The 14,059-nt window shown below is 41.1% G+C and overlaps 1 protein-coding gene across 1 annotated transcript; it reads left to right on the top strand.

Moving 5' to 3' along the window:
- Positions 1-4,071: 4,071 nt before the first annotated feature.
- On the top strand, positions 4,072-5,528 carry LOC147614940 (uncharacterized). Its single transcript, XM_086779811.1, has one exon. The coding sequence runs from the start codon at positions 4,349-4,351 to the stop codon at positions 5,009-5,011; it is 663 nt and encodes a 220-aa protein (XP_086635937.1). The 5' UTR covers positions 4,072-4,348; the 3' UTR covers positions 5,012-5,528.
- Positions 5,529-14,059: the final 8,531 nt, after the last annotated feature.

Here is a 14,059-nt window from a genome sequence, read left to right as displayed (position 1 = left end):
AAAATGTGATCTCACACATAACCTACACAACCCTAGGCCTGTTGTTGATAAAATCTCCAATCATGTGATTAATTGGAGCTTATTGAAATTTTCAATTTGCAAAGTGATGTTGTGTAGGTGAATATATTGAGTCAATCTAAGAGTCAGATGTAGATCTTCACATTGTAGTTCGATGCAATGTGAAATTGTTTTATTAGATTTAAAGATCAAAATAGCCAATTAGTTGGGGAGGTGATAGATGTTGTACATAGTCGGTACCCCAATCCCCCACATGCGACATTCTCGGATGTATGGGGAAGGATGCGAATAAGGGAGATCTTAAGTAATAAAAGATCTCACCTTAAGAAACTCGCGTACGATGATGGACTACATGTAGCTACGGGTGGCTATCCTGCCGAGAAACCTGCCACTGCGCACAAACGCGAGTGGAAGGAGGCAAAGAAATGAGCAGAGGGTGGCGTGAAGAGCAAGCAGCATGTGGAGGCACGACGGATCCAGATGGAGACCATTGGATCTTCGCATTTCGGATCTAGCAGCGTCGAGTCATGGGAGGCAGAGTTTGTAATAAGTATCTTACCACTTTATTTGATTGTTTACTTAATTCATTGATTCTATGATTGTTTTAATCTTACAAATTATGTTGATTATGATACAGCAACGGGTTACGGGGAGGAAGCCCACAGCCCACGATACTGGGTATGCTCGCCGGCATAGCAGACGTGACACGTGGGCCCTCTTCAGAGCCGAGGAACGTATTACGGATGCGCAGTTTGAGATGGCCATGAGACCATACGGTCGACAGGTACTTGAAAACTCGAAACGAATGATTTTGGTTTATTGAATTACATATATATATACTTATATACTATATATTACTTGAACACGCACAAGCTGTTGCTGCACCTGCTGATGATCCACCCGCCGCCACTGCAGAGGGTGGACGTGAGCACTACTCATCGAACATTCCGACCGATGTGAGCTCATCTGATCATGGAGGGAGCAGCAAGTCATCATCTGGGTCTGAGTAGTACTCAAACTTATAGTATCACATTCCATATTGAGGATGTGGTTGTATATATATTTTTGTAACTGAAGCCATGGGCTACTTCGACATATGGACTCCCTTGTATATATGTGTACACATAAAATTTTGATAGTAATATTGAATCGTGAATTGATAGTATTGCATTCATGTCTGTCTTGAATCGTGTATTGACAATGTATGCATTCATGTCGTTCTTGTCTTAAATCTTCCTCGTGGATGGTGCAATGTACCCAAAAAAAAATCCAGAGTGTTATTGGGTGCTGGAATGCTGGAACAGCATTCAGGTACCAAATAGCACTCTCTGGATTATTTTTTTTGCTCTCTGTTCGCGTGTATAGACGCGTCAACTCTGCCAAAAGTCTCGTGTATATACGCGGATACTCTGTGAAATGCGTGTGTGTATAAGCGCAGCTAAACTGACAAAACGCATGTATACACCCTCGTATCAGCGCGTCTAAGCGTAGCTAAACTGACAAAACGCGTGTATACGCCCTCGTGTTAGCGCATCTAACTGCTTCTATACACGTGCTTTTACACGCATGTCTCTGGCCGCGATGATACACGCGCTGATACACGGGCCCGTTACTTTTTTTCCACAAGTCATTTTTAGCGGCTAGGAGCGCGGGTATGAGCCCGATCCCTTGTAGTGATAGTACACATGATTGCTATGTATGTAGGTACATATCCTTAAGGAGATAGATCCTATATCCATTGATATGACTCATCTCAAGGATGTAGTGTGTATGATTGAGGAAGCTTTTCCTAAAACAATTCTCACTAGCCAATTACATCTTGTGGTACATTTGGTTGATGAAGTGGAACTTTGTGGTGTTGTTTAAGTTCGATGGATATTTTTCTTGAAAGGTTCATGAAAACCTTAAAGGACTTTGTGAGACAAAGAGCAAGGCCAGAAGCAACCATGGATAAGGGATGGTTGGTGTAAGAGTCTCTTGTGTATACCTCAAAACATCACTCTCGCATAGATCTATCCATGCCACAACTGTGGAGCAATGAGGAGGATGACCGACTAATCACTAATGTGCCACAAGGAAAAGAAAGGTAAAAAAGATTGGATGAAGCATTATGCCAAAAGTAAATATATTTTGCATTCTAAATAGTCCTGTTATGGAGAAGTGGATTGGGATATATAAGGATACAATCAATACATGAGAGGATGAGAGAAGAACTTTGAGAAGAGCAAATAGACGCTTGCCATTTTCGCGTGGCTTAGAACCCGTCCCAAATGTGATCAAAATAGAATGGCTTCGTAAGGCAATATCGATGGCATAAAAATACAGAGAGATGATCACAAGAGAAGAGCATGAGTATGCACAAGGATGTGACCCTCTGCAAGTAAGTATATTCTTCATCTTTGTCTCATGCTTTGATTGTTATATACCTTGTTTAATGCACTATACTAGATATTATGCTTTTGTCTAATGCTAGTACAAACTATATAATACAATATGGTCAGAGGGAAGGCACTTTTCATGGAGGGTGTGGATTTTCAAAGAAACACATTTAATTGTGGTGTGATGGAAACTTTTAAGCAAGAAAGTCAAAATGATACCAATTTCATAGAGGACAATCTTGAGTATTATGAAACTATTCAAGATATTCTTGAGGTCGGTTTAGAGTCTATCCATCTTTGATGTCAAATGGTTCAAGGTGATATATAGAGGTGCTCAAGACACAATGAAGAAACATCCAAATGGGTCACCAAGTTTTGGAATGATGAGAAAGATACTTTCATACTATCTCAACATTGTTATGTTAGTAACCCAACCAATCACATCGATAAATGTTGATGTAGTATAATTAAAGTGTAACCCCTTTGCTGTATGATTTTATATTGTGTTTGAGGCCGATCAAATTGATCCAAAGTGATAGTATATATATTATACAAGTTTTCCCTCATTCAAAACATATTTTTGAAGAGCAAGATGTTGAGGCCGAATCTCTGGATGAGGTGCAAGTACTACCTCAAATCGAGTCATTAGAAGAAGAAGCTGATAAAAATGAAGAAAACAATTTAGAGGAGGCGATCAAGAGCACGAGGAACATCAATCCGAAGAAGATGATGAGTCACCTGTCGATCATGCTTTATTGGATAATGATAGCGATATTAATATGGAATCCCATCTTTTCATTGAGCTTCCATTAGATATAGACGTTGATGAAGCTACACAAATGGATCTATTACAAGATGGGATTGATTCATGATCTTGACATTGCTTTTGTAATTATTTTCCTTCAAAATATTTCAACTAATTTTTTTTTTCAAACGTGGGTTTTAGGGTTCTAATGGATGTTTTTTTAAAACTATCATCATTTTCTGTATATATGTGACATGTATAACTTAAATTCAATATTTAACAATTCTTTGGAATTTTCAATCTCAGTATAGCAGCGAAATTTCGTTACTATAGTCGTTGCTCACAGCAGCGAAGTTTCACTGCTATGGTTTCGTTGTTATTATTGCTGCTGAGCAGCGACAAAATGCCCTGACATCCTGAAGGCAATAACATTGCTGGACCGCTGCTATGCTCCGACATGTCGTAGTGCTATACACCCTCAAATTTGAAACCTTCTCAGCCTTTCTTTGTGCATGGTATCCTCAACATAAATTCTCAACCGTTCTTCACACATGTTATCCTCCACAAAAAGGGATGAAAACTTTTACCCTCCTTCAAAGAAAAGCTCAATACTAAAACGTTACCTAATATGCCCTTTTTAATGAAAGCAAAGAAATGTGGTTAGTTTCTACCCTTGCAAATGAAATAATGGAGTCACCCAATGAAATCTTGGAGGCACCCATCGAATTTGAGTGCTGGGCCAGAGGTCGTTGGCACGTCTGTGATGTGTGCGTTATCACCTTACCCTATATGGGCCACATGCCATGAAAAGTTGTGATCACCTTACCCTATATGGGCCACCTGCCTTGAAAAGTTGGATCAAAAGCACGCCATTCAGCATGCCAATCCAACGACAAGTGAACTGCTCTGTCTTCCACCACACATGATCGACAACCACACTCCAACTAGATTGCTTTTGAAGGCACCTCTAATATCTAGCCCATGATCTATCAGAGTAGGAGATCATTCATCCCTGCGAGGCAATCTGTTCAGTATAGTAGGATATTTCTTCTGATCTGATCAAGCTTAGCTAGGCTTGCTCCGTTCCTTTAAGCGAAGCTCTACAGCAGCCAATTATTATCACCTTCAATGCATTAGCCTCCTGATTGTGTACTTCGTATTCTGCTTTTAAAAAATCTGCCTAACCTGCCAAGCTAGCAATATTATCATGGGGAACTACCTCTCCTGTGTCTGCCTCTGCACCTACGCTGCGACATCAAAAATCGTATCAGTAATCAAAGTGGTGCACTCTGTGAAAGGCCAGGTGCTGGTGTTGGGCGGGGCGCCCATGCAGGTGGCCGAGCTGATGCTGGAGTTCCCCGGCCATTTCGTGGCCGAGTTTGAAAAGGTTTGCCAGTCGGATGGTCAATTAGTAGGAGGCAAGCGCGCCGCCCCCTTGGCTGCAGACGATGAAGCCAAGCCCGGCCGTGTGTACGTCCTCTTCCCCATGCACAGGTTGCACACACGCGTGGCTTCCGAGGAGTTGGGCTCTTTTGCAAAACTTCTTCATTCTACTTGTTCTGCAGCTGCAAAGGCTTCTAAACCTCCGAAGCGTGGCGTGATCACAAGTGCAAAAGTTACCCCCCTCGATCTCCACGCTTCTATTTGTGTGCAAGATCCTCTGCTCTCATCTGAGCATCAGCCGTGTAAGGATGCTGAGGAGAATGGCAGCATAGATAGCACCCCGCAGCTCTTACAGCAAGATGACGCAGAAGCATTAACCTCCCATCAGAAGCAGTACATGCTACTCACGAGATCCAAGTTATGGGCTCCCAAGCTGGAGACCATCAGTGAGAGCTCGCCTCTCACATTCTCAGCCTTCACTGTATGATGAAGAAGAGATAGCTTTCCTGCATGTTCTGCATGTTCCAGTCCTAAGGCCGAAGAGTTCCATCCACACATGTACATCGGCTTCAGCCTTCATCGACAACTTAGGTGTCTACACACCTTCTTCTACAGCAAGGGCGGGCAGCAACGTTGCTCATTCAAATCCATGTCTTCTACAACCAGGGCGGACAGAAATGTTCCAGCTCTTGGGTTGCGCATCGGCTTCAATCTTCATCTACAATTGGGACGTGTGTCTACACGCCTTCTTCTACAGCAGGGCGGACACCGTTGCCCTCTTGGTGTTTACAGGTCTTCTACAACAAGGGCGGACAAATTGTTCATTTAAACCCTTTGTGGGTGTACCACACGACCTCCATATATGTAGTCACGTGGGTGTTTACAAAGCTTCTACAGTATGTGCCCCATCAACCGTGCTCACATCTGTAAAAACATGTACCAGTTTTTAGGTGATCAAAACCTTGTGAGGTGAGAACTACCTCCCTCCATGTTGTAATGCCAAAGACAATCATAGACCTTTAAAAAATTTGCTTTGTATGGTTGGCTCTCTCTCTCTCTCTCTCTCTCTCTCTCTCACACACACACACACAAACACACACACACACACACACACATGCACACACACTTGCATGCATGTGCATCCCCCCACACAGACACGTATACATGCACACACACACATGCATGTGCATCCCCCGCCCACCCACACACAAATTCTAGTATCTTTAGAGTTTTTAGTCACCTGATGATGTAATTGGAATTTACATGATATCGATTAGAAATGTTACTTAGCAATTTATTAACTCTAAATAATGACGTTCCAGTAAGCCACTTACAAAACTGCCCACGCAATCATATTTACCTTTGGAAATATTATTAGATTTTCTAACAATTTCAAACCATCACAATTAATTTCAAAATAGGTGGATGTCGTAATAATGGAAGTAGAGGGAGAGATAATGCTTGTACTATTGTTTTGCAACATAGCTATGCATTGTCAAGATGGTGTCTCTAGATGTGTGTGTGTGTGTGTGTGTTTGGGGGTGGAGGGAAGGAAGATGTGCAATCTACAAGGGAGGCACATGGACTTGCAACACTCCCTCCCTACCTCCCCTCCTCGGAAAAAGAAAAAAAAATCGCCCTTGGTGCCCTAGGTATTTTGAGACTTGCATTATGTGCATTGCCTTGGTTAGCGAGGCAACAAAAGTAGAGGCTTTGTCATAAGGTACTACCAATGTAGACGACATGTCTACATTATCAATGTTATTCCTTGGAGAGGTTACTCACTTGGATAAAGGGTACTAAGGTTGTGGGGTGGGTTACCCTTGCCATAGTAAGGCTCAAGCTATGTTGTTGGTGACGACAGAGTATAAGAAGGGACAGTCCAAAGTGGCTGCTATCGAGATTGAGGTTATGAAGTTAGAGGTGGGACCTTGTTCTTTTTCTAGTGTGAGGAATAGAGGTTTGCTGAAGAAGGGCCTCTATTAGAGAAGGGATGTTTTTCGGTTTGAGGAGGAGCCTTGTACCTTTTACGTGTAGCATCATACAAATCCTTTAGTGTTAGATTCTCTCTATCATAAAAATTTATCATCATCTCCGTGTTGTGAACCTTCAAGGTGATTGGATTACTTCTTAAGCATGGCTGCATTGGTAGGAATAATCCATTCCCATCTTGGAAATAAGACTACTTCAAAGATAAACTCAACCACAAACCACTATAGTTAAGGTGGTTAGTTTGCATGTTGAATGTATGCTCAAAGTACCCCATACATGGTAAATTCGTGTCCTACATGAAAGGAATTTGCTAAGGATGAGCTTATAGAGTAGGTTCACCTACTTACACCCATAGTTTGAAGGTTATGAGATCATATTCATGCCATGGATAAAGTTGGGCTTCAAGTGCATTAATGGCACGAAAGAGCCAAAAAGCTACTATATTATTTTTCTCCTAGTGTGATAGGCTCTATGATTGTGCATATATAGGATGCACACATGCCTAAGGAGGCTGGGGACACCTTGGTGTTGCACAAAAAGCCAAGCTGAGTATAGCACAAGAAGCTGGTGTGGAATGGCCAACTCCCATTTCTGTTAGAGAAGTTTGTGGATTTTTGGGACTTATGCTTCGTGCATGTCTCTGGAAAAGCATCGAATTAGGAAAAATATAGTCGGAGCACTTGGGCAGTTGGGTAGGCTTATGAGTAGGTAGGCCCCTATAAGTGCCCGGAAGTGTGGTGTTATCTACATTCTCCTCTATGGCTCAGTGGTGGTGACTAGAGCTCTTGGCCCTCTTTGGCTATGGTGGCTATTACGACAATGTAACATTGGTATCATAGCCGATGTAGTCCTCTCTCACTTATTCGCATATGACTGAACTTCGAAAAAGATAAGCCTTATCTTGTTTTCCTTAATTTGTTTATTTGAGTTCTCTTGTTTTTCTAGGGTGTGCCCTGCCTCTGTGTGGGAAGAGGAATGTTGATATGTGTGCGATTGTAGAAAGTACCCATTTTGGGGCCTGAGACAGTTGGGGTTTGCAAGGCATGAAGCTCATAATGGCTCTCCTTAGGGCATCCAAGACATGCTCCCCTAGACAGCTACATTGGGAAAACAAATAGGCAAACCAACTAGCAAGACTAGCCAAGTGACTGGTCAGCAAAGTCTACCAGCTAGCCAAGAGCAACCAGACCAGGTGGCTCAGCTTCGGTAGCAGACCAGCTAGCTCTTGCTGCAGTAGAGCCATGGGCTAATGCTGATGTTGACAGCGATGTGCATAGGTGGAGGTGAGGTCGACTGCGTAGGACTATACAGAAGCTAGCAGAGTGGTAGCAATGGGAGGCGTACAGAGACTAGCATGGCTAGTGACACTTTTAGCAGGTTGTTTTGGGCGACAACGATTTTCTCGGTTGCACACTATGTCGTGCTACTTTTATTTGTTCCCCTCTAATTATCTCGATAGGTCGGACCCTTCTCTCGTCAACCATGCAAATTTGGAATGGGGCAGGATGCATGTCAGTAATCCCTAGCTTTTTAGCCAGGCTATGTGATATTATATTTACCCCTGACCCTCCATCCAGATGACTCTTCTTAGTGTGTCACCTTTGATCCCAATGGATACTTTTGGAACAGACATATCATAGTCCTGGATTGTCTCCACATTTGAATATTCAACTACTGCAAGGTGTTCCAGATCTTGCAATGGCACCTGCTAGATTCTCATTTGGCAAATAGGCTTCTATCCTGTCATACCATACTTGGACAACATGTCCAAGCCATACTGCCTTTGCAATACCAAAATTCTATGAGGTGATCTCACCACCTCTATGCCCAAGAAATATCGTAGCTCACCCAAATCCTTCATCTCAAACTTTTGCTTCAAAAGCATCTTGACATCATGTATGTCTACATCACTATCACCAGTGATAATTAAGCCATCCACATATATGACTAATAGCATGATCCCTCTATCTGTCTTTTTCACATATAATGAAAAATCTGCATTGGATATCTGAAATCTAATGGTAACAAGATACTCCCCGATCTTGTTTGACCATGCTCTTGGTGCCTGCTTCAATCCATACAAGGCTTTGCATAACTTGCACACAAAATCTGGATGTGCACCCCTCTCATAACATGGTGGCTGCATCATGTACACTTCCTCTTGCAAATCACCATGCAAGAAAGCATTCTTTACATCCATTTGATGTAAAGATCAACCCTTTGCTGCTACAGCCATAGTAATGACAGCTCTCACGGTTGCCATTATTACAACCGGGCTAAATGTCTCCTCATAGTCTATGCCATAAGTCTGTGCATAGCCCTTGGTAACCAATCTTGCCTTATACTTGCTCACTGAACCATCAGCATTGTGCTTGACTTTATACACCCACTTACATCCAATTGCCTTCTTTTCCTTAGGGAAAGGCACTAACTCCCATGTTGCATTTGCATCCAATGCTGCCATATCTTCGTCCATGGCATCTTCCCATTTCTTATTTCCAATTACCTGCTCAATGAAAGTGGGCTCAACCTCTTGTATTGCTTTTACCATGTAAGCATAATGATGGGCTATATATCCATCATATGTCGCAAGAGAGATAGAGATGTTGTTTCGCTACACGAACAACCCTTTTTTAAATATATATTTTTTCCTTTTAAAAAAAACTTATCTGTCCATGGCTGGAAGGATGACAACCTACCAGATATGTTGCCTTTGCAAAACACAGTGCTACCGTCTCGTCAGCAATTTGTGGCGTTGTCGTAATGGCCATGTTTCTTGTGTTAAGCGCCGACTGGAGCCACCGTCGGCTATTGAAGATGGTTGTATAATATGGCTAGTATACACTACAGTAATTGTGCAACAGCAAAAATATGGCTGGTATATGCAACACTACACTGGCGGCTCTGCAGTTGCTTTTGTGCATCATAACTATGTCATAAAACAACATTGTTGCTATTTTGTGAGGCTTATACATCGGCTGCTATTGATGATGTAGCCATTATGGCCTACTTATGTGTTGTGAATCATCATCAATGGCTTGGTTTCTACTATGCACCTTCCAACAGTCGTATACGCACAATGGTTGTTGGCTACGTAAGGACTAAAAGTGATGGTTATTGCACGGTATATCATGGCTATTGCACTCTTCCATGAAAGATGCAAACATGGTGAGGGAGAGAGAAACTGTAGTAAATTCTCCTCACATTAACGATGTGCATAGCTAGTTGTGAGATTCCGTAGAGAAAGTGGAGCATGAGGAAAAAACAATTCTCTAATACCACTGAAAGGTCTCCATTCACCTGCTAGAAGAGAATAGGGCAACTCTCCACCTGACCATTGCTAGATATAGGAACCCTTACCGTCCACACATGTCCGGACTCCCCTAAACCGCCCGACTCTCGGTGTCCTAACATAGACGCAAGAGCCTGCATAGATTCAAGAGCTAGATACATAGAGCTTAATACATGCATAGACCTTTATGCAAGAAGCATGCATGCATTAAGCTCTGTGCAAGCTTGCAAGAAGTCTATACAAGCTCTATGCATAAGCTTTATGCAAGCATGGAAGAAGCCTAGATTTTGCAAGAATCTTATGCAAGCTTGCAAGAAGCCTTTTCATAGAGCTTGCAAGAAGCTTATGCAAGCTCTATGCATAAGCTTGCAAGAAACATATACATAGAGTTTTGCAAGAAGCTTATGCAAGCTCTATCCATGAGCTTCTTGCAAAAACTCTATATAAAAAAGCCTATACAACATGCTTTATCTACCCACCTCCCCATCTCGGGGCCTCTTCTATATACAAGTAAAAAAAGAGAAAAAAACAACAAAAGCAGTAAGGTTTTACATTCCATACCTGGAAGTGAAGAGATTGTATAAAGATCTTGACCTGCAAATACACATAACACAAGCAAACCAAAAATTACAAATAACACTATTAAGCTTTATGCATCTAGCTTAATGATGCAAGAAGCATTCATAGAGCTTGCATAGAGGTAAACCTAATCAAGAGGGTTCAAAGGCTTCTTATAATGGCTATGCATAGGCTTCTTGCAAGTGTGTATGAAGCTTATGCAAGCTCTATGCATAAGCTTCTTGCATAAACTCTGTACAAGGAAACAAAAGCCTATACATCATGCTTTATATACCTCCCTCTCCTTATCAATGCCTTTTGTATACAAGTAAAAAAAGATAAAAAACAACAAAAGCAGCAAGGGTTTATGGTCCATACTTGGAAGTGAAGAGATTGTGTAAAGATCTTGACCTACGAATACACACAACACAAGGAAACCAACAAGCACAAATCAGACCATTAAACTTCATGCATCTAGCTTCATGCAAGAAGCATGCATACAGGTAAACCTAAGCTTGCACAGAGGTCTCATAGAAGGCTTGCATAGAGGTAAACCTAAGCAAGAGCTTGGAAGGGTATGCATAGAGCTTGCATAGAGGTAAACCTAATCAAGAGGCTTCATAGGCTTCTTACAATGGCTATGCATTGGATTCTTGCAATCTTGTATGAAGCTTATGCAAGCTCTATGCATAGGCTTCATGCAAGCTTGCAAGAAGCCTATGCGTAGAGCTTACAAGAGGCTTATGCAATCTCTATGCATAAGCTTCATGCATAGAGCTTACAAGAGGCTTATGCGATCTCTATGCATAAGCTTCATGCAAGCTTGCACGAGAAGCCTATGCAAGCTCTATGCGTAAGCTTCATGTAAGCTTACAAGAAGCCTATGCATAGAGCTTGCGAGAAGATCTATGCATAGAGCTTGCGAGAAGATCTATGCATAAGCTTGCAAGAAGCCTATGCAAGCTCTAAACATGCGCTTCTTTCATAAACTCTATATAAAGAAAAAACCCTATACAACATGCTTTATCTACCCACCTTCCCATCTCGGGGCCTATCGTATACAAGTAAAAAAAGAGAAAAACAACAAAAGCAGCAAGGATTTACGGACCATACCTAGAAGTGACGAGATTGTGTAAAGATAGGAAAACCTGCAAATACACACAACACAAGCAAAACCAACAAGAAAATCAAACCATTAATAGGCTCGAGAAGGTAAAGGAAACAAATTTCCTTGCTTTTGACACCATTATCTTGTTTATTCAGAGAAGGATAAGAGAAGGAGAACAAGAAAAAAACCTTCAAAACAAAACAAACACACACACACACACACACATTAGTAAAGCCATGGCAACAAGGAGGGAAACATGAAAAAAAGGAGGGACTAAGAAGTCTTCACCTCTAAATCCAACTCTGTACTTCAAGAAACATGAAAAATGGTCGTGCAAGAGAGTTCTGTAATTTTTAGGGGCGTCGATATATACGCATTGGTATACACACCAATAATAATTAAAATTATTTTCGACAATTATATTAGAGAATATACCGACACGCTGATACCAGCGCAGTTATCAATGCCTGTAATTTTTCACAAACTTTGAGGAGTGCTTGCACTAGAAGGGAATGGTCGGTACTCGTGGCGACTATCATGGGTGTTGGTATAGATCTCAAGAAGGCTAGAGGTTCACACTAAAAAATGTTAGTAGCATTGATAAGAGTGTTCCTCAAAATTGGTTTTATGTTACTAATGCTTATTAAAAGCGTGAAACTCAAATGAATTCACAAACAACATTTACTCAAAAAGACATAACAGCTTGAAAGTTATACACTTATATAGAGATACATGCGAGTTCATTCTTTGAAGAACTACTAGTCCTCCTTGGGTCAATTAATGTAGACATTACTCTTTTGCGCCTTGCTTTGGTCTCCTTGTATGCCTCCTTCTTGGGTCAATTAATGTACACATTACACTTTTGGGCCTTGCTTTGATGTCCTTGTATGGCTCCTCAAAAAAAAATGATAGGCATGCCATAGTCTTATGGTTTCTTTCCCAAACATGGAACATACTTTTGTACATAAATCTACACTCCCTCTTGCTTATAAATTAATTCTCAAATGCACTATATACCTCTCCTTAAATGTCAAACAATATGTCTCTCCTAACATTAGTGAGACTGCACGATGACTTATTTATCTTCTCCATTACATTTGAATAGCACACACGCGGTTCAGCTTTGTTTGTTGTTTAACCAATGCATTAACAAGTGACTCATTTTCCCTCTAAAATGTGCCTATGGAATTGTTTGTGAGGATGGATTGATTTACTAAAAGTTGGGAAGAGAGCATGTTCCAATTTGGCCACATGCTGCAATCAGATCCCTAACTCGACCCTTTCAATGTCCCAGATTATTACAAACAAGGAATCCCTTAACCCCCTGGTGGTTATAAATAGAGGTGAATAGGGTGTGTGCGGGAACAAGCCCTTGGTTAAAGGCTATAAAAGAGAAGATGTAAATGTGAAAGAACCTATGAAAAGATGAGAAGAATCTACTCGGAGAGAATAAAGGGTAGCATGAGAAGATTTAGGAAGTGTGGAGATATTCTGGAAAAAGTGAAGAGGTGGAGAGAATCAGGGAAAAGAGGTGGAGTGAATCATGGAAAAATCAATGGGATTTGATGCTTGGTGTAAACTCTATAAATTGAGGCATTGCCCTAATGAGAATTTGCTGGTTTTTGAGTATCCATGCCTACATTAATCTATTTGTTAATTATCCACTAATTATGTCTTAATTATTTGCTAATAACTTTGTTAATGATATTGATTCTAGTGTTTGATCCACCATAGCTCATCACAATGCTCAAATTTCAACATGGTATCAGAGCCATGCCTAGAATCCATTAGATTTATGAGCCTATTATCTAATTAATTAGGATTAGAGATAATTAGAAAATAATCAAAATTTTAGTTATTTTTCACTTCACCCCTTCACCCCCAGCCAGTGGAGGATCTCATTCACCTTGCACACATAAAATTAGGGCAAACCCTTCCAGCATATGGTAGCCAACCCACTTGCCTCCAAGCCCATCAAAACGGCGTAGCAAACTGCCAAGGCGTTTAGGAGAAATCAAGAATTTCGCCGGCACCTTTTTTCTGAGGATTTTTTGACATTGCAGCTTCCACAAATCAAAGGTCTCTAATTCCTCCTAGCCCAAGGTGTTTTCAAGTATGCTCTACAAGCTGGTGAAGATAGAATTCAATTTCATCAAGTCTACAGTGAGATCCAAGCTCTTCATCAAATCTGCAGGTGACTTTGGTAAAACAGAGATTAAGCTTTCAATATTTGGTCAAATCTTGTGTTTCTTGGCTTAATCCTCTACTAGACTCATTGCTATTGATGCCTTTGAAATAATTTGATCTCTTGAAGTCTAAGGCACCAGATCTGGACTCCCCGCATACTCTGTTTTTTGCACACAAAATAGTGGATTAATTTGCTAATCAGTGATTAATCAGTGCTAATCACTATATTTTGGTGCAATTGAGGGTTCAAATTAACCATTAGGTATCTGATACAGATCCCTATAACTTCAGATTGCAATTCGGAGTTGGTTTGATACTCCAACCATTCCGTACAAATTGGTTACCCTTGATTTAATGTAATTTCTGGGAAAATTGTGCTGATAAATTTGTGATAATCA

The sequence above is a fragment of the Cibotium barometz genome, chromosome 41 (assembly GCF_041138505.1).
Source record: "Cibotium barometz isolate CiBa-2024 chromosome 41, ASM4113850v1, whole genome shotgun sequence".
NCBI lineage: Eukaryota > Viridiplantae > Streptophyta > Polypodiopsida > Cyatheales > Cibotiaceae > Cibotium > Cibotium barometz.
This window is presented reverse-complemented; position numbering and strand designations above follow the sequence as displayed.